Below are 22,205 nucleotides of genomic sequence, written 5' to 3'. Positions count from 1 at the left end.
TTATGCATTCAACCACAACATTATTTGTTTGCTAATGATGTAAAGGTTTGATTCTTTAAGGTTAACCTTTGGTTCGAGTAAAGGAGGATGTTGTGATAGGATGTGCAGTCATGATTAAGGGTACACATCTTAATCTGCTGTCAATCATTACCACTTCAGGGTGATATGATATAGATATAGTCTAGTTATAAGTCATAGGTACCAAATGTACATGTCAAATGTAGTTTACCAGATAACATTTCTTTATATGTATGCAGTCTTAATTTAAAATTAGAACCCATCTTATTATGTCAGCAATCCCAGTGTCTGATTGGTTCATTTACATTGAAAAAGAACAAAGCAACAGTGTGATAATGATCAAATGTTCCATTTTATTGCCATTGACTAAGGGTTAAACATTGGCCAGAACACTGGAAATCTGTCCTGCATTTTGGAATAATAGTAATATGGAAACTTTTATGACAACTTGAGTCGGCAGCGATCTACTTTTACACAAAGGTTTTTTGACATTTTTTGGATTATTGACTTGAATTGTCTTGAGGCTGTAGAACAGCAGTTATTTATTCATTGTTGCGTTCTTTGTTTCAGGAGGCCGAGGAGCTGATGGCTGTCCAATTATAACTTTTCCTGAATATTCAAATTTCACTGATATTCCTGAGGAGGAATTCCAAACTGTTATAAAATATCTAACTAGTATTCCCAGGTAAGACTAAACTAGTATTATTGAACATATGTGGATGTAGCAATGAGCTTAATCTAGTTAGTGTGGGGGAATCTCTCCAGGTAGTTTCTGAAAAATGTTTATTTCCCACACCCTTCAGCTCAAAGCTTACATCATAACTTGCTGGAAATGCAAGTTGAAAATTCTGCAGCATGAACAATAGATGTTTGTAACCTCTCTGAACAACGGGACCAATTTTCCCTGACGAATGAACCAATTCAATTGACAGAGGAAAGTAGGATCAATAAGAGTCAAATCAGGAATGGAAAAAAGGAGCAACAGAAAAGAGAAGTTAGTGATGATGTAAGAATTGAAAATTAGAAATTTCTCAAATCTCCAGCTGCAATTTACCACCTGGAGGAATGGGATTTAATGCTATTAAAAACAAGAAACTACTCTATATATTTGAAGTGGAGGAGGGAATGGACATGAGATGTACGAGGTAGATGGGGTGGAACATGAGGTGGGCGGTCTGATAGATGAGGTGGAGACAGAGTAAATATTTCACGTCACTTGATCCTTCATTAATACTGGAAATGCTGAGAGAGTTAACAATTTTTAAGCAAGGAAGGGAGAAGAGGGAGATGAACTTGATTGTGTATTTTGAAGCAGTAATGAGGAGGATTATGAAGACAGAGCAGTGAACGTGATCTTTATGGACTTCAATGAGGTGTTTGACAAGGTTCCTCATGGTAGGCTGGTTAGCAAGGTTACATCACATGGAATACAGGGAGAACTAGCCATTTGGATACAGAACTGGCTCAAAGGTAGAAGACAGAAGGTGGTGGTGGATGGTTGCTTTTTGAACTGGAGGCCTGTGACCAGTGGTGTGCCACATGACTCGGTGCTGGGTCCGCTACTTTTTGTCATTTATATAAGTGATTTGGATGTGAACATAAGAGGTTGTAGTTAGTAAGTTTGCAGATAACACCAAAATTGGAGGTATACTGGACAGTGAAGAAGAATATCTGAGTACAACAGGACCTTGATCAGATGGGCCAAGGAGTGGCAGATGGAGTTTAATTTAAATAAATATGAGATGCTACATTTTAGAAAGATAAATCAGGTCATGACTTATAAACTTAATGGTACGTCCTGGGGAGTGTCGCTGAACCTTGGAGTGCATGTTTTTAGTTCCATCAAAGTGGAGTTGCAGGTAAAAAAGATAGTAAATAAAGCATTTGGTATGCTTGCTTTTATTTGTCAGAGCATTGAGTATAGGAGTTGGGAGGCCATGCTATGGCTGTACAGGACATTGGTTCGGCCCGCATTTGGAATACTGTGTGCAATTCTGGTTGCACTTCTATAGGAAGGATTTAGACTTTGTGGGCCTGGAGTTACATGTAGGCCAGACCAGGTAAATGTGATAGATTTCCTTCCATAAAGGACATTAGTGAAACCGTGGTTTTCATTGTCGTCATTAGATTCTTAATTCCAAATTTTTTTATTGAACTCACATTTCACCATCTGCCATGGTGAGATAATTTAGGCAAATGGTAAAAGAGTTGGCAAATGGACTATAATGTGCACATATGTGAAATTATTTATTTTGGAAGGGTGAACAAAAGACCAGAATTTATTATTTAAATGGCGTAAAGCTGCAAGACACCAGACTTGCGAGTATTTGTGCATGTGATTTGGAAAGCTAGCACACAGGTTGGCCCTTATTTCAAGGAAGATAGTAAATACGAACCAGGAAGTCATACTACAACTGTACAAGGTGCTGGTGTGACCACATTTGGCCTACTGTGACCTGTTTTGGTCTCCTTTATTTAAGGAATGATATTATATCATTGGAGGCTGTTAACTAGGACGATCACTGGTATTGAGTAAAGGCTAAACAGGTTGGAGCTCTATTTTTTGAAGTTTAGAAGAATCATGGGGGAGTCTAGGACTAGAGGGTATAGGTATGGAATTAAGGGGCACCAATTAAATAATGAAATGAGGAGGAATTTCTTCTCTCAGAATTGAGAGTTTTTGGAACTCCTTGCCTCAGAACTCTGTGGAGGGCTGAATCCTTGCATATATTTAAGGCTGGGATAGATTCTTGATCAGTCAGGGAATCAAGGATTATGGGGAAAATGCATGAAAGTGGACATGAATGTCTGATTAGCTATTATTCTAATCAGTGGCAGACCAAGCTCGAGGGGCTGAACAGCCAACTTGTGTTCCCATTTCATATGGTTGAATGGCTATACCAGCGCTCTCAAATTGTTTTAATAGATATCGTTATGATTACAGAACTACTATTAATTATTAAAGCCTTCCAGCCCATGTGTCCCTAATTCAAAAAATCAAACGAAAATAAATTATATTAAATAAAGCACAAGTCTACATCATGGATTTGCTGGCTGTTTCATTTAAACTTTGTGAAGAGGGAACTTTTTTTCCCTACTCAGTTGTTCAAGGATAAGACCATGCTATGAGGCAAAGCTTAAGTTAAAGTAAGGGGATTTTATTATGAACAATTCTGCAGTGAGTGCCTCATGCTTGCAGCTGCTGTTAACTAGTTTTGCACCCATTGAATACAGAAGCAGAACTTTGCAACAAAATAATCCAATGGAGGAATGATACCTCAGGTTTGTATTTTGAATCAGTGTTTCTAGAATTAACATTATAAATATTTGCTTACTCGTTATGCACTAGACTATCTCCTTTACATTCTAACTATAATTGGCTTGCAGCCACCTGCTGGCATAGTACAATTGGCTCTGACTTACAAGGACTGGGGTTTATGGTTTCCTTCGGTTCGTTGTGTAACAAGCATGATTGAATGATGCAGATAAGTGGAAACTGTTTCTAACTGATCAATGCCCCACATCCTATACTACCTCTGTTTACAGTTATTGTGATGTGAACGATGAGGATATCCCTTCTTCTCACATGTGAAATGCAACTGTTTCATTTTCTGAAGGAGTCAACCAACCTTATGTGAGGCATATCTTGTGTTTCTCTGAAAACCATAATTTCCAGTTTCTTATAAACTTGTGGCTTTATCAACAGCTATAAATTTGTGATCATCTCCAATTGGTGATGTAAACTAGAATATGCTCTGCTCCTGTGGCTTTGGTCACTGTTGAATTTGGCAGCAATTAGTTCCTCACTAATGTTTGCAGTAGTAGATTTGAATCTGGAAATCATTCTTTCCTGAAATTTCTTACTTCAGCTTTCAAGATGGTGACATTGGATTTATTCTGCTTGTGGATAGGAGGCAAGACAAATGGTCCTCCGTGAAAGCATCGCTGCTGCGAATCACGGTGAGTTTCATTGCAGTCCGGACTTCAGTAGCCTTTAAGTCATACCTTTAGGACAGCTTCTGAATAATAAACATGAATAGAAAGCACAGTCACCTGTGACACAACAGCTATGTGGGATGGAGACTGTGTGCTTGCTCATCCTTAGACAAGTACACTTTTGTGCTAAGGTGATCCAATGGTATGCATTGAGCTGACTTTAAGAGTCAGACCTTTCATGAGGAATATGAAGGTGATGCTGAAAATTTGCAGGGTAGTTTTATTGCTCTCACTTTCTCAAATAAAGCATGTATCTGAAATTGAAAACAGTGACACAAATTCTCCCTGTCAGTAGGGCAGAACCATTTGTAAAGTAGTTACAATGACCTGATTCCTTTCCTTTTAACCTTATTGCATGCTGAACTCAGATATATGCTTTATTTGAGAAAGTGAGAGCTCTTTCGAGGGTCAGTGTGGACTTGGTGGGCCTAATGACCAGCTCCCACACTGTAGGGATTTTATGACTTTAAATAAAACTGAAACAATATGTCAGCACCAGGTATTTTACCTGTTGACAACTGTTGCTATCTGTAATTCTGTCTCCATTTTCTGAGTGAGCTTTTGGGGAATTATTTTGTTCACTGGAAGTGTTTTGAATCATTGGAATTCTCTCCTGCAAATGGCTGTGGATTCTTCAAAATTTAATATATTTAAAGCTGAGATGGATTTTGGTCTTGCAGGGAACTGGAATTGGCAAGCCAAATACATGTAATGATTTGTATTAAATGGCATAGCAGGCTTGACAGACTGAATGGCTTATTACTACTCTTGTTTCTAATTGCTTGTGATTTCTGTTTCCCTGTAGAGATCATTCCCAGGAAATCTTCAATTGGTTCTCGTTCTTCGACCTTCAGGAATCTTTCAAAGAGCCATCTCTGACATTGTCTTGAGATTTAATCGAGATGATTTTAAGCTAAAAGTACCTGTAAGTTAGATTTCAAATAGATGTGATCTTTGGGAAGATGATTGCTTTTTTAGCCACTAAAAGATTGAACCAAAATATTACCAAAGGTTTCTGTCTAAACCAGATTTACAAAATGATGCCCAGTCAATCCTGCGTAATATTGTATAAGAGGAGTTAAAACTAAGCAGCGTCTTCAGGTAAAATAGGGTTAGAAGACATGACCAAATAAGCGTATGCAATTCAATGCCCAATGCACAGTGGAGCCAATATTAATCAGAAGGTGGGAATGGTGTTCTGGATACTAGCAGTGAGTGCAGAACCTAGCCTCAGGATGTGGGAGTCCTGTTGATCCCATCTAATCGACATATTGACTGACTGCTTGACCAGCAGGTTGGAATAGTTACTAGCTGCAGGATGTTGAAGTTAGAACGATACCTGGTAGTCAGTAGGTTTAAGTTTAAGACTGGAGCTGAATGGCTTGCTGGACTGGTGCCAGGCACCCCTGCTGCTTCTGGAAAAGGAAGTGCTAAAAGGAACTGATGTGACACCTTAGCTATTATATAAGTAATATACAATATAATAGAGAACAAAATGCACCTTGGCCCCAATACCTGCTCTGCAGAACAAACAATTCCCTCCCATTCTGAAACTGAATGTCATCACAATTCAAAATTGTTTCTGTCAAACAGTTGGGTTTCAAAATAAAACAATCATGGTAAGTTGGCATCACTGGCAAAGCCAGCATTTTACTCCCATTCTTAATTGACCGTGTCAAGGTGTTGTTGAGTTGCTTTCTTGATCTTATGCAGTCCATTTGATGTAAGTGCCCCACGTTGCTATTAGGAAGGAAGTTTGACAATTTGACAGTGTAGGAGTAATGACCTATTGTAAGTCAGGACAGTCTGTGACTTGGATGAGAACTAACAATTGATTACATTTTCAAGCATCTGATGCCCTCTCTGTTTAAATGGAAAAGGTTGGGGTTTGCAAGGTACTGTCAAGGGAGGTTTGGTAAGCTGCTCACTGTCTTTTGTTACGTGGTAACATTGTATGTCAATGGTGGAGGAAGTGACTGTTTGAAATGTTGGGAGGGATATCAATCATACAGGCTGCTTTGCCCTGGATGATGATGAGCTTCTTGACTGTTTGTGGAACTGAACTTATCTAAAAAAAATTCCTTCACACTCTTGACTTGTGCCTTTTTAGATAGCAAACAGATTTTGGGGAGCCAGGTGGTGAGTTGCTTACTGCAGAATCTCCAGCTTTTGATCTGTAGCTGCAATATTTACAGGAATGAAAAATGTTTAGTGAAATTCCAATTTTTCAGAATCGTTTTTTATCCCTACCCTTGCTAAGCTGTATGGAGTTGTCACTCAGTTCTTGTATGCTAAATCTACTGCCAATCTGACAAACTGTCCATGATTAGGAGCAGCAGAAACAAAGCATTTCAAAGGGTGATTGTCACCATGAGGCATATGAGGCTTCATGGTCCAAGAGGCTGGACACTAAATGGAATCAAACACAAAAAGATGACATAAACTTTACTGAGTCAGCAAGCTAGTAAACTAAGCGGATAAAGCTTCTTAAATCAGCCTGAGCACATGTCAGTAAATGTCACAAATACCCAAATTAATTCTTGTCTGAAAATTACTTTGAAATAACTAGAGAAGAGGGAGAATTACATTATTAGTAATAATCTCCAAAAGATGTGCGTTACTAACTAATGATAAACTCCTGCATTGGACTGGATTTAATGACTTATTGCCATGCAATTTTGGAATGTTAATCTGGCAGTCAGGAGGGAAGTGTGAAAGGAGCCAGTCAACTGGCTGCACAATATATGGCCAAACCTTTCCTTATCGTTGATTTGTGATTTTAACCAGGTTGTATAGAAAATATGCCAATTATGTTATGGAGGAAGTCCAGTTGAAAAGCACCTTGATCTAATCTCTTGTCACACCTTACTGAAGCCATTTTAAGAACACCTCCTGGACACAGGAGGCCTGTTAGTTTACCAAGAAATAGTTAGAGATATGAGCAGGTCTTTTTCGTTCTTCCATACAAGAATGACTGACTCTGTTTTTGTTCAGCAGAATCCTTCTTGAATCAGGATATCAATAATAATCTTAATATTGTATAGCACTGATGTTTCATAATCTGAATCTTTACTTTGTTTTTTTCACAATTTATTCAAATAATGTTGACCTTGTTTGAAGAACCTATTCCAAATGTTTGTTTTCAAAAGGATCTTGTACCATGACAGTACAGTTTGAATTTTCTGTTATGATAGATCCCTGATAATATTTTTTGCATACTCAATATTAATATTGTTTTGTGCTGGCAACAGTGCCTGCATTAAAATTGTCAGGTGTGTTCAGATGAAGCAGTAATAATGTGCTGTTAGTAAGCTCAAATACGTATAAATAGGCTTCATGGTTTATAATGGCAGACCTCAATTTCAAGGGTCTAGATATCTTTCAAAGCTTTTTTACTCCAGCTGTCCCACATTTGGGCAAGGTGGAGAAACTAGATAGCAAAGACAGTATCAAAGAATGACTGGGAGGTTGAGTGCAGAGAATGGCATTAATGATTATAGGATAGAAGGTGGATTGGTAAGCTGCATGTGTGTGTGCAGGGAGGAGATTATTACAATGTGATTACATGGAGCGTGAAAAGTTTGGCTGAAATCTACTTCAGTCTATAAAATAGGATTTTGTTTAAATGAAATATTTTATAAACAGAATTTCATATCCAAAAGATTTAATGTATGTATTTTTTAATAACTGCCTTCTGCTGGAGTGGAGTTCTAGCAGACTAAGCTGTAAAACAATGATGGGTTGATTTAAACCTGAGGTTGGTGAACATAACATGGGCACAAGAGTAGGCCATTCAACTCCTTAAGCCTGTTCCACCATTCAATGAGATCATAACTGATCACTGGCCAAACTCCATATACCTGCCTTTGTCCGATATCTATTAGTATATAATGTGATTGTTTGGCCATTGTTATAAATGCTACTGTTTCACCTATCTCATTAAGATTGACTGTTTATTCATTGTTTCAATACTGCAACTGTTTTGTCTGTTTCTATAAAGCGGAAAATGATCACTAATCTAAGTAAGTTGTAATACTGCATGTTTGGTAACAATTAAAATGCATAACAATTCTGTCCGATGTATGATATAAGTTTTGAAAGGGAACAGCGAGAGTGAATTGCCACTGTATTCACTATTGGTTTAGCATATCACTGTAAGGCAGAATTTGTAAAGTTATCCATATTGACAAGTCCCTGGCAATTACATCAGTCAAAAAGGCAAGTGGGCGCCACCTGGTGGCTTTTGGGTTGATAATGTGATGCCTGATGACATCACATTGTCAACCCTCATTCTGATGAAGAGTCATCTGGACTCCAAATGTTAGAACATAGAACAGTACAGCACAATATGGTCCCTTCGGCCCCCAATGTTGTGCTGGCCTTTTCTCCTACTCTAACATCAGACTAACCTACACATCCTTTGTTGTACTATCTTCCATGTGTCTGTCCAAGAGTTGCTTAAATGTCCCTAACGTATCTGACTGTACTATCACTGCCTGCAGTGCATTCCACACACCCATCACACTCTATGTAAAGCACCTACCTTTGACATCTCCCCTAAACCTTCCTCGAATTACCTTAAAATTATGCCCCCTCATGATAGACATTTCTGCCATGGGAAAGCTTGCTCTCTGTCCATGGATGATGTTTGACCCACTGTGATCTCCGGCATCTGGCCTAGATGTGGTACCCACCTGGTGCTGCTTTGATTCAATTTCCATCTGACTGCTGATTACCCGTATTCCTTTCCTGGGTCTCCTCATATTTGGCATTATAAATGGTTCCATGTTCTCAAGTGCAGATTTCCTTGCTTTCAAAATCTGTCATAATTCCTTCCTTAAAAAAGACCTGCTCTTGGCTCCTTGTAAACTACTGTCCTATCTTCTACTCCTATTTCATCTCTAAATCCTTGAACATTCTGTTGCCTTCAAGATCTATGCCACCCGCTAGCACAGCATCCCCATTTGAATCATTCCAATCCAGTTAACCTGTTCCACAGAACCGAATATGCCCATGTCAGATTTATAAATGGCCTTTCTGAGACGGTGACTTTGTTTTCTTGGCCATTGTTTCCTTCTACTGAAAACCTCATCACAACTTCCTCACATCTAGGCACAGCTATTCCAATTTGTTCATGGTTATGACCAATCCATCCTCCATAATTTGTAAACCTTAGTGCATCTAAACTTCTGCTTCTTGTATAAAGCCCCCAAATTCCACTCAACTATCAACCTATTCTTGCTGACCTCTTTAACCTTTGTTAAGCCCTGATCCCCCATTATCTTCAATTTAAAAATTTTATCCAAGTATTGAAATGTCCAAAGGATGTCTTGTTGTTCAGTAGTAGTCTCCCTATCTCTAGTCTGGAAGACCAGAGTTTGAGTCCCAAGCCAAGACTTGGTGGCCATGGAAGGAGTATTCATGATGTGATTCACCCATCTGTTAATCAGTCAGAAAATCCATCTATCATGTCCCCACTATTTCACAAAAGAAAACTGAATTGTCTGTAGACTCAGCTTTGAAAATTATTTCCCAGAGTGAATGGATTTAAGAATTCCCATCTGAATGACAGAATCCGTATGTTACAGACCTGTTTCTGTTGTCTAAGTCGGTCTTGAGCATCTCTGCAGCACAGGTCAGCTAGAAGCTTTAAATAACTTGCCTTGAGGAAAAGACCCTCCATCATTCCAGCAGAGTAGAACATAGAACATAGAAAAGTACAGCACAGAACAGGCCCTTTGGCCCACGATGTTGTGCCGAGATTTAATCCTAACGTAAAATATTGTAACTTAACCGACGCACCCCTCAACTCACTGCTATCCATGTGCATGTCCAGCAGTCACTTAAATGTCCCTAATGACTCTGCTTCCAACACCACAGCTGGCAACGCATTCCATGCATTCACAATCTCTGCATAAAGAACCTACCTCTGACGTCTCCTTTGTACCTTCCTCTTAATATCTTCAAACTATGACTTCTCGTACCAATCAATCCTTCCCTAGGGAAAAGCCTCTGGCTATTGACTTTATCTGTTCCTCTCATTATTTTGTACACCTCGATCAGGTCTCCTCTCTTCCTCCTTCTCTCCAGAGAGAAAAGTCCGAGCTTATTCAATCTTTCTTCATGAGGCAAGCCCTCCAGTCCAGGCAGCATCCTGGTAAACCTTCTTTGCACCCTCTCCGAAGCCTCTATCTTTCCTGTAGTAGGGCGACCAGAACTGGACAAAGTTGTGGATAGTAAACTTCGGGATTGTAGTGATAATGAACACAAGGGAGAGAATACAAAAAAGGTTTTCAAGAATAGTTCCATGATTGAGAAACTTCAATAATGAAGATAGATTTAAAAGTTTGGGATAGTCTCCTTGAAATGGCAAAGGTGAAGAGGGAATTTGATAGAAATGTTCTCAATCATAAGAAAATTGACAGTTGATGGGGAGAAACTCACAACAGAATTGAGAATGAGACGACACAGACCTAAAGTAATTTAGAAAGGAAACAAATATATTGTGAGGGGGGGGAGAAAGGAAGTTTTCACTCAGTAATTAGTTAAGGGTCTGGAATGCAGTGCCTGGAAATGTGATAGAGGTAGGTTCAATCAAGACATTCAAGAGGGCATTTGATAATTATTTGAATAAAGACAAGAGAATGGTTCAAAGTCATAATGCTCCTTCAGTGAGATGGTGCAGACATAATGGGAAAATCAATTCAATGATCTCTTGGACAAAGGAAGCAGGACAGAAAAGATGAGGCCTAGGGAAGCCTATTGCTAGTCTGTCTTGTTAAGCTGCAGAAAGTAAACCGAAACTGTTAAATGTTCATGTTTATTTTAGGCATGAAATATTGAATAATGTTCTTTTGATTGCCCTATTGTGAACGTTATTCCCCCAAAATGATAAATCTTTGACTATTTGGAAGCAAAGCATTCCTTTGCCATAAGCAGCAGCAGAAGCTGTCAATTTCATGAGCAAATCTCATATTTCACTATTTGCATAAGTTATGCAAGACCTCTACAATTTTCTACATTGTCTATTCAGTATTACTATCATTTTCCTGAAATATGCTTTTACACTCTTGCTGCACAGTGCTTGTTGAGTGCTAGGTGATTGAGAGGCATATCCAAAGGAGATTTTGAAAGAGAAGTGAAAGTCATCATGGTTGCCATACTCAAGCATAAAGGTGCCTACAAGAAGGGTCAGAAGAAAAGTACATCAGGATCATGGTCTTGCAACAAAGCTCTATTTTATACCACTCCTGACAGCACACTGATACTGCTAAGTGATATTTGGGTTGATAGTCAGCATGAGTGTAGACCCAGTAGTCTCAACTAATAATTGACCACTCCCAGAGTAATGGTGTTCTTAAGGTGATCTTACAAGGAATCTGTGGATTCCAATGGACAGCTGTGGCTGCCAATCCAGACCCAGAAGTGCCCCAAGAACAGACTCCTGATGTCTCTTTTACGGCAGACATCCCTTAGTTACAACATTTGCTGCATGGACTGGTTTGTGTTACAGATAGAAGTAATAGAACTCCTCTATCAAGATTTTGATTATTTGCAAGAAAAGCATTTTCATATTTATGTCCATCAGTTATTTATCTCTTCTAACACTGGGCTCCAGTGAGTTGTAGCTGGTTTCTCTGCTTCCACTCCTTAAACCTCTGCTACACATGTTACTCTAAGAATTACCTTTTCTTTCTCTGACTACTTACATACCCATGTGATTGCATTTGAATTCACCAATAAGTATGATTTCAGACGGGAGTTGATCAGCTTGGAACAGGAGATTCTGATTTTGAGCTGACTTTTACACGAGTAGCAATGTCTAGATGATAAGATATCTTCTTTGTCTACTGATGTTCTGATATTAACTTTGGCAATAGAAAGAAGTGGGAAGTCCAGGAATCTTCTGCTATATTTGTATAGAGTAACAAATACGATCTGAGAGGCTCAAGGTAGCGCTTGCACTTCTGGCCAGCTAGGAACTCATGCCTTTGTGGTGCATGACTTACAATTTAGGGCACATTGCTAACATGTGCTTACGGTAATTGCAGATTTGTACTCCGCTGCAAACCTAAAAATGACATGTATAACTGTAATATTATTGTGATCTTTCATTCGTAATACCAATGAACATAAGCATAATGCAATTTCAACATAATTCTCTTTTAAAATGACATCATTTTCAAAACCAGATTTATCAATTGGTAACTTTCAGGGATAGCAGTAAACAAATTTTAGATTAGCCAATATGCTTAATTTAATTTAGTCATTTGTTATTTCAGAAAACATCTAATGCTACTGTTTCAGCTGTCTCATTAAGATTGACTGTTTACTCATTGTTACAATACTACAACTGTTTTGTCTGTATTCTGTAAAGTGGAAAATGATCACTAAGCTAAATAAGTTGTAATACTGCATGTTTGGCATCAATTAAAATGTGTACCAATTCTGTCCAATGTATGAAATAAGTTTACTATGGTCTAGCATATCACTGTAAGCAGAATTCGTAGTTAGCCATATTGACAAATTATTTTGGCAATTACATCCGTCAAAAAGGCAATTGGGCTCCACCTGGTGGCTTTTGGGTGAAAATGCATGCCATGCCTGATCACATCACATTATCAACCGGTCATCCAGTCATCTAGACGTGAAACGATAGCTTACTCTCTCCCCTTGGATGATGTTTGACCCACCAATCTCTAGCATTTGTGTTCAGTACAGGTTCCAGCATCTGCAGTAATTTCTTCCTACCTAAGTTTAGCCTAGATATGGTACTAACCTAGTGCTGCCATGATCCATTTCCATCTGACTGCTGATTACCCTTATTCCTTTCCTGGGTCTTATCATGTCTGGCATTGTAAATGGTTCCATATCCTCAAGTGCAGATCTCCCCGCTTTCAAAATCTGTCATCACTCCTTCCTTAAAGACCTGTCCTTGGCTCCCTGTAAACTTTGATTCATTTTGATTAGGGAACTTTTTTTGTTGGATTCTCAGTATATTTATGAGGATCTTCTTTTGCAGATCATAATGCTGAATTCAGTAACAGAATTACATAGTCACATTGACAAAACACAGCTAACCCAGGAACTTGGAGGTACCCTGGAATATTCCCACAGTCAGTGGTTGTATCATCGGACGGTAAGTGGCAAACAACTTTTACATGTACTCTCTGATCTCCTATCATATTACTTATGGGAAATTGGATAATACAATGGGCTACATTTTGTTGGAATGGGGCGCTGTATGAAATAGCCCATTTATTAGTCTTGCTTGTGCACGTATAGGCTTTTGATCTTTTTGGAGGGCATATGTTTACATTCGTGTGTGGTCATTATTGCTTGACCAAGAAATCTGGGAGCTTGGGTGAATGATGGAAGCAGTTTTTCTTCTTTAACCAGTGAAATTTATGCAGCATTGTAAAAGTAACATAGTTAATGAAGATGACAAATTAAAATGGGTGATGTCAGTTTGAAACCGGGTACAATAGAACAATACAGCACAGAACAGGCCCTTCAGCCTACGATGTTGTGCCGAACATTTGCCGCTTAAAGGTCGCCAATGATTCTGACTCTGCCACTCCCACAGGCAGCGCATTCCATGCCCCCACCACTCTCTGGGTAAAGAACCTACCCCTGACATCCCCCCTATACCTTCTACCCTTCACATTAAATTTATGTCCCCTTGTAACACTCTGTTGTACCCGGAGAAAAAGTTTCTGTCTACTCTATCTATTCCTCTGATCATCTTATAAACCTCTATCAAGTCACCCCTCATCCTTCGCCGTTCCAATGAGAAAAGGCCTAGCACTCTCAACCTATCCTCGTACGACCTATTCTCCATTCCAGGCAACATCCTGGTAAATCTTCTCTGCACCCTCTCCAAAGCTTCCACATCTTTCCGAAAGTGAGGCGACCAGAACTGCACACAGTGCTCCAAATGTGGCCTAACCAAGGCCACAGCTGCAACATCACTTCACGACTCTTGAATTCAATCCCTCTGCTCATGAACGCTAATACACCATAGGCCTTCTTACAAGCTCTATCCACCTGAGTGGCAGCTTTCAAAGATCTATGAACATAGACCCCAAGATCCCACTGCTCCTCCACCTTACTAAGAACCCTACCGTTAACCCTGTATTCCGCATTCTTATTTGTCCTTCCAACCTCACACTTGTCAGGGTTGAACTCCATCTGCCAGTCCTCAGCCCAGCTCTGCATCATATCTAAGTCTCTTTGCAGCCGACAACAGCCCTCCTCACTATCCACAACTCCACCAATCTTCGTATCATCTGCAAATTTACTGACCCGCCCTTCGACTCCCTCTTCCAAGTCATTAATAAAAATTACAAACAGCAGAGGACCCAGAACTGATCCCTGCGGAACTCCACTTGTAACTGGGCTCCAGGCTGAATATTTACCATCTACCACCACTCTCTGACTTCGACCGGTTAGCCAGTTTTCTATCCAACTGGCCAAATTTCCCTCTATCCCATGCCTCCTGACTTTCCGCATAAGCCTACCATGGGGAACCTTATCAAATGCCTTACTAAACTCCATGTACACTACATCCACTGCTCTACCCACATGCTTGGTCACCTCCTCAAAGAATTCAATAAGACTTGTAAGGCAAGACCTATCCTTCACAAATCCGTGCTGGCTGTCCCTAATCAAGGGTACAGAAAGACATCTGAGAGGTAAGAGTGTTACAGGTTGCAGGGGGACTTGGAAAGTACTGCAGAATTGGGCTGAGAGATGGCAAATGGAGTTCAATGCAGCTAAATGTGAGGTGATGCACTTTGGGAAGAATAACAGGAAGGCAGAGTACTGGGTCAATGGAAAGACTCTTGGTAGTGTGGATGTGCAGAGGGATCTTGGAGTCCATGTGCATAGATCCCTGAAAGTTGCCACCCAGGTGGATAGTGCTGTTAAGAAGGCATACAGTGTGTTAGGTTTCTTTCGTAGAGGGATTGAGTTCCGGAGCCGCAATATCATGTTGCAACTATACAGAATGCTGGTGCAGCCACACTTGGAATATTGTGTACAGTTTTGGTCCCCATTTTTCGGGAAGGATGTGGAAGCATTGGAAAAGCTGCAGAGGAGATTTACCAGGATGTTGCCTGGTCTGGAGGGAAGGTCATATGAGGAAAGGCTGAGAGACTTGAACCTGTTCTCATTGGCAAGAAGAAGGCTAAGAGGGGATTTGATAGAGACGTACAAGATGATCAGAGGATTAGGTAGGGTAGACGGTGAAAGTCTTTTTCCTAGGATGACGTCAGCATGTACGAGAGGGTATAACTACAAATTGAGGGGTAATAGATTTAAGACCGATGTCAGAGGCAAGTTCTTTACGCAGAGAGCGGTAAGGGCGTGGAATGCACTACCTGCTAATGTAGTCAACTCAGCCACATTAGGGAGATTTAAACAATCCTTAGATAAGCACATGGATGATGATGGGATAGTGTAGGGGGACGAGCTGAGAATAGTTCACAGATCGGCGCAACATCGAGGGCTGAAGGGTCTGTTCTGCGCTGTATTGTTCTATGTAAAGAGAGATTGGATTAAGAGGAAAAGAGAAAGCAAAAATAAGACTGCCATTTTTTTCAAGCCTATGGGTGGAATGTTGCAAATTAGCCAAAAATTTGTAATTCATAAGGTATCGCTTTCTCATTGAAAGTTTGGCTAATTTGTCATGTGTCACTCAACTTTTCTTTACGCAAGAACTGGCTCACTGTTCTGTATCAAGAGAAGGTTTATCAATGAGCCAAGTGTATATAATACAACTAAGTCTGAAGCTTAGACACATCAGGCAGACTGAATTGTTCTTCTCTTTGGGGAAAATTGTATACTTACTTGAAGCAAAGAAATGTTCAGAGTTATAAGGGCATGTGGGAAAATGCATTCCGTTTTGGATTGATCTAGCATAGATCCAACTCAGATGCATTGGTTTAACTGGCCTCACTCTGTAGTTCTGTCATAATTGGTTGTATAGCTGCAATTTATCTTTACTGTATCAAATGATTCTCTTACTTTTTCAATTTTAAAGGTGTCTAAGAACAGTCAAGTTTGAAAGACTTCTGCATTTTATTTTAAACAATAAACAGTAGATATTCTTGCCTTGGTGCCAAGGATAGTCTAGTGCACCTGAGTATTTCTCTATTTGAGAGGGTGAGTGTGCACCAGGATATGAAAATCATATTGAATTTGAAATCTAATGGAGAATGGCAGCCTGTATACTGGAAAGGTGGCTTGATAGTTGAAAAACGATGGTAGTATTTAATGCCCCCATCCATGTTGAGTTTGGTGGTAGAAGGCATTTAAATAGGCAGGCTGGTGGTGGATGGGGACCAGGTTGCCTTTCCATTCCATGTTGGGAAGGGCCATGGATGGCTTTCCCATCCCACCATCAATTGATGCCCTTAAATGTGAAATTAATACACCCTTAATGATTTCAGCCTGCTAGTGCTATAGCCTAGTAGAAGTCAGAGAAGCTTGCTACGCATTGAAGGTGTCAAAACAACTCACAGGGTTACCTGTGTGTCCTTCATTCAAAGAGCTTCAATACTTAATTGAGAGACTTGGGATGGGGAAGAGGTGCCTGCTGAGAGCCAGTCCCACACCCACCTCTCCTGCAACTCCACCTTGAAATCTCCTTACTGTCACTCAAATGTTTATATCCACTGTCATTCATTGCATCCGTAGTACCACTGCCATTTCTTCGAACTGCCAATCTCTTTTATGCCGTCACTTTCCCATTGTTTGATTAAAGTTAATATGATCAATTGTTTGGAAGCTGTCCAACATACGATGTTCCCATATTGATCAATGACCAATGTTATGCTGTGCTGGGCATTAGGGAAAGAGTAGTACTCTTTCAGACATGATCCTAAAATGGTATGGCACTAAGAATGGTAGCCTCTGTAACTTTATTCTTGTAGCTGCAATTATTATGACAGCCAGTCATACAGGTGATGATGTAAAGAAGGTGTCACCTATGCATCTTGAGAAGCTTTAATTTTCTGTTTTCCCTTCCACTGTGTGTACTATGAAAGGTTATTGCTTGACATAGTGCACAGCAAAGCTGGCCTAAATATGGCATGAGTGGCACAAGTCTAGGAAGGTCCTGGGAGTGGCGAGTACTTCCGTCAGTAGTGAGCTCACAATGGTGTGAGCGCAGCACTGTAGGGGTGTGGTGCATGCATAATGATTTGCAGAAATGCATTAGATAACTGGCTTGAGCTCATGGAGAGAAACCCTCCTTGAAATACCCAGAAATTTACACAGCCAATTTTTCGTAAAATTCAGCCCTAAGTATCCAATCGTCTCTAATGGAGAGAGGTACCCATGGTGCTTTGTGAGTGAGGCTAATTATGTTGCCTTACATTAGGAACCAAAACTGATGTACAACATCTTTGCTTATTTTCATTATATGAAAAAAAGTGACCTTAAATAAGTAATTGCTGAAATACAAAGTTTTTTGTACAATGATGACTAAACAAAGTGTGTTTAGTTTCCTCCAATCTTCTTTCCGCCTGAAAACCTTACTTATTATGGAGCAGCATGGTGACTCAATGGTTAGCACCGCTGCCTCGCAGTACCAGAGACCCAAGCTCAATTCCACCCTCTGGCAACTGTCTGTGTGGAGTTTGCATATTCTCCCTGTATATGCGTGTTTCATTTGGGTTCTCTGGTTTCCTCCCACAGTCTAAGGATGTGCAGGTTAGATGGGCTAGCTGTGCTAAATTTCCCATGTTCGTGCTAGGTGGATTGGCTATGGGAAATGAGAACCCAGGGTTAAATGATAGGGTAGAGGAGTGAGTATGGGTAGGATGCTCTTCGAAACGTTGGTGTGGATGGGCCGAATGGCCTGCTTCCACACTGTAGGGATTGTAGGATTATATTACATATATTACAGAAGGAAGCCACATGATCCATATGCTTGTGTAAATTTTAGCCCCATAGACTGGTGTAGCAATTTTACAAGTCCTGCTGCCCATCAATACTTCATCCAAATAACTTCATTTGGTTGTCGTATTTATTGGCAAGCAATTTGACACTGAGCAACAGATATTCTGCACTTGGGCCAGTTTCAGATATTCTCTACTTCCCAATTTGCAGAGTTCAATTCTATTGCCTTTCTCGTCATCCCAGATTAGATGAATAAGCTCAACAGAGATAATTAATTGAGCATTCAACATTTTGGCCCTCATAACAGCTGAGGGTTGACAGAAAGTTATCTAAAGGATAGTGAGCAGTATACTTTATTCTATTCATTCAGGACATGGGCATCGCTGGCTGAACCATTATTTATTGCCAGCCCCTAGATGCCTTGAGAAGGTGATGGTTAGCTGTATCCTTGAACCACTGCAATCTGATTGCTATACGTACATCCCTAAAGGTTTTAGGAAGGGAGTTTCAGGATTTTGATCCAGTGACAATGATGGAATAGTGATTATTTTCAAATCCGGATGGTCAGTGGCTTGGAGAGGAACTTGGGTGGTATTTCCATGTATTTGCTGCCCTTGCCCTTGTTTTTTTTTAAAGGAGCTGTCCTTGGAGGAGTCTTGGTGAATTTCTGCAGTTCTTTTTATAGATAGACACACTGCTACTACAGTGTGTCAGTGGTGTAGGGACTGAGTATAGTGCTAATCAAGTGGGTTGCTTTTTTCTGGATTACCATTTCAAGTGCTGTTGGAGCTTATCAACCAAGCAAGTTGAGAATATTCTATCACATTCCTGACTTGTGCCTTGTATTTGGTGGACAGGCTTTGGGGAGTCAGCAGATTTGTTACTCCTGCAGTATTCCTAGCCTCTGACCTGCTGTTATAGCCACAATATTTATATGGTTAGTCCAGTTCAGTTTCTACTCAATGGTAATCTCCAGGATGTTGATAGTGGGAGATTGAGCAATGGCAATGCCATTGAATGTCATGATTAAGTGGTCTCTTCTTGGAGATAGCCATTGCCTGGCACTTATCTACCGTGAATGGTACTCACCACTTGTCAGCCCAGGCCTGCACAGTAGTTTATGGACTGCTTCAGTATTTGAGTAGTTACAAAAGGTGCTGAGCATCATGCAGTCATCAGTGAACATCTCCAACTCTAAACTCATCATGGAGAGAATATCATTGATGAAGCAGCTTAAGATAGTTAGGCCTGGAACTCCTGCAGTGGTAGCCTGGGAGTGAGATAACTGACCTCCAACAATCTCAACCACCTTCCTTTATACAAGCTTTGACTCTGTCCAATGAAATGGTTTCCCCTGGTTCCTATTGACTCCAGCCTTTTAGGGTTCCTTGATGCTACATTCCATCATTTGTGACCTCAATGTCAAGGACAGTCACCTGCATCTCACCATGTTTGGACCAAAGCTGTGATAAAGTCAGGAGTTGGCTTAGTAGAAACCAAACTGAGCCTCCGATAGCAGGTTATTGCTGAGCAGATGCTGCTTGGTAGTGGTGTTGATGATATCTTTCACTTATTGGTCAGTAATTGGCATGTTGAATTATCTTTCTTGTTATATATAGGATATACCTGGGCAATTTTCCATGTTGTTGAGTAGATGCCTGTATTGGGATAGCTTAGTTCGAGATATGGCAAGTTCAGGAGTACAAGTCTTCAGGACTATCAGCAAAATACTGTCAAGGGCAAAAGCCTGTGCATACCCAGTGCCTTCAGTCTTTTCTTGATCATATGGAATGAATCAATCCTAGATAACGACTGGTATCTGATATGCTAGGAACCTCCAAGTGGCTGAGATGTATCATTCACTCAGCACTTCCGGCTGAAGATAGTCAATGCTTCGGCTTTATCTTTAAAACCGCAATGGAACAAATGGTTAATCAACAGCATGCATTAGCATGTTCTCGCCTCAACTGACCACAAATCCATAAAACAATCAGCATCTCAAACATATGACCTATTTCTAATGTTTCATGCATTTTAATACTGATGCCCCAATTGTGAATACTTTGAATGAAGGAATCCATTTAGTCTGAATGACATATTTATTGTTGTTTATTTGGGACCTGAAGTTTTATTGGTTATTACAGATATGTATTCTATATATTTTTTTTCTCCAGCTTGATTTGCTCTAATATATATTTACTGTATCCTGTATATTAGGGTATTGAAAGTTTTGCTGTCATGGTAAAAGAAACTGCACAAATGCTACAGGCCTTTGGAACAGAGTTGGCTGAAACTGATCTGCCAAATGATGTGACAACAACTTTGGGTCTTATAACAACACATACCCAAAAGCGAGATAGAATGAAGGTAATGTAGAGCATGCAATGATGTGAGTGTATACATTTGGTAAAGGGATTGTTTAACCACACAGCATGCTATAATGCATATGTGCAGTAAAAACATTAATTAAATTAAATACCGTAAAGGGATTATGTATTGTGATGAAGTGTAAAATATACTTTGAAGGGATTATATAATTGCAAATCTGTTCGGATACTTATGATTTGCTATATGAATGAATACTTTCACAGTACAGTCCTAGCATATAAGGACACATGATCAAAACTCAAATTCATTAAAACCGAGAGGCATGAGTTTTATTTAGACCTTCAATAACCTCATAATAGCCGTTAACAACAAAAACCTTTTCTCAGTGCCACCTTTACAAAAACTACAATGTACTGTACACTGTTTTTGTCATCACTCCAGTGACTCTACAAGCATACATATTATAAATGTTTCTGAAAGTTTTCTATGCTGTTACAATGCCCTTTGAAGCTGTAACATGAATTAAGTAATCACATTTTGTTCTGTGTAATCATGTTAAATGAGCACCCAAAAAAGTACCTCTGACATATCACTATGGTGATCGAAGCAGCAAATAGATGCTTATTTTGCGGTTGGGAATAATTATGATTAACTTTTCAAATAGTTATTTTTCTCTGGTTTTATAAGGATCAGCATTATCCATGCCATCCTGGATATATGACATTTATCATAGAAACTTCTGTGATATTCAGGAGTCATGCAAAAAATTATGAAATTAATGAAATATTAGTCACCTGAATGAAAATACCATCAAAAAGATAATACGACTGTATCTCAGAAGGGAACTAAACAAGCAAAATGTGGAATTGATTGTCAATTCTAATCCATTCTCATAATTGTTCTGACTAGGACACCAGCTACAACAACTATTGGCAAGAATTTACTTGCCTTATGTCTTGCATGTCCTTTGTGATTGAGTTTGTTTTTTTTTCCAAGGGTAATTGGCTACTCTATAATCTCATTGTTTTCTTATCTTATTTGTTTCAATTGCCTTCGATTGAATTCTTTACTTGTAATGAAATTCAATTTTAGATGTCACCTGTTTGTGCCCATCTTGGACGAAAACTAAAGTGTAATTGAATAATCATAAATAGAATATCCCTTAATGTGCATGATGTTATCGCAGCTGTATGTGCAAGGTTGTAAGTTTGCTCACTGAGCTGGTAGGTTTGTTCTCAGATGTTCATCACCATGCTAGGTGACATTATCGAGTCCCCGTTGAAGCGCTGGTGTTCTGTCATACCTTGTTTGTGTGTCTTGGTCTGTTTTTGTGGGTGTACCTTGAAGAGAGTTGAATACAGCAGAACTACAGGACTCAGCATCAAGTGTTCTCAATAAGGCAACAATGTAACACTGGGTCAAACAACTCGATTAGTTCATTGCCTGAAGACAAAAAAAAAATTCAAATTCGGCCAATTGGTTTAAATTATATCCTGAAAAATATCAAATTCCAATCCAGTTTGAATTGAGTAGATTGACAATCTTAAAAGCCAATGACAATCTGATGCTTTGGGAGTATGAGACCTTAGAAAATTAAACAGTCGGGAGGAGAACTGCCAAGTCCTAGCATGTAACAGACTGCTTGAAAAACATCTCTCTTAAAAGTACCTTTTCAATCAGTAACCTGTGACGCAGAGATTCCTAACAAGGAGAAAAGAAGACACCGGAAGATCCAAAGACAAGAACGTACAGCTGCCAGGTTTTGAGATAAGTGTTGTTTTGTAGTCTTAATTGGGAGTTTTATAAGACTAGTATTATAGAACGGAAGATAAAAGATAGGTTAGAGAAAGAAATTGTAAATACTGGTTAGTTAATTATTCTCTGTTATACGTTAAGAAATAAGGTGGTTAATTTTTAATTAGTTCTTGGCCACTCAAATTTTTACAGATTACTGCATG

At 39.5% G+C, this 22,205-nt stretch overlaps 1 protein-coding gene across 8 annotated transcripts in view; it reads left to right on the top strand.

Moving 5' to 3' along the window:
• The window catches only part of mcf2la (mcf.2 cell line derived transforming sequence-like a), a 239,539-nt gene that overhangs the window by 101,835 nt on the left and 115,499 nt on the right, over positions 1-22,205 (top strand). For all 8 annotated transcript variants that reach the window (XR_015758942.1, XM_043700234.2, XM_087993072.1 and 5 more), the window contains exons 3-7: positions 589-703; positions 3,888-3,978; positions 4,820-4,939; positions 13,037-13,153; positions 20,137-20,286. Coding sequence is in view for 7 of the 8 variants with exons in the window: in XM_043700234.2 (XP_043556169.2) it covers positions 589-703; positions 3,888-3,978; positions 4,820-4,939; positions 13,037-13,153; positions 20,137-20,286 (593 nt within the window). In the remaining variant the exon portion in view is untranslated. The remainder of the gene's footprint in view (positions 1-588; positions 704-3,887; positions 3,979-4,819; positions 4,940-13,036; positions 13,154-20,136; positions 20,287-22,205) is intronic.

The sequence above is a fragment of the Chiloscyllium plagiosum genome, unplaced genomic scaffold (genome assembly GCF_037043375.1).
Source record: "Chiloscyllium plagiosum isolate Xiang-an unplaced genomic scaffold, Cpla_swu_hap1 HiC_scaffold_12, whole genome shotgun sequence".
In the NCBI taxonomy this organism is placed as follows: domain Eukaryota; kingdom Metazoa; phylum Chordata; class Chondrichthyes; order Orectolobiformes; family Hemiscylliidae; genus Chiloscyllium; species Chiloscyllium plagiosum.
This window is presented reverse-complemented; position numbering and strand designations above follow the sequence as displayed.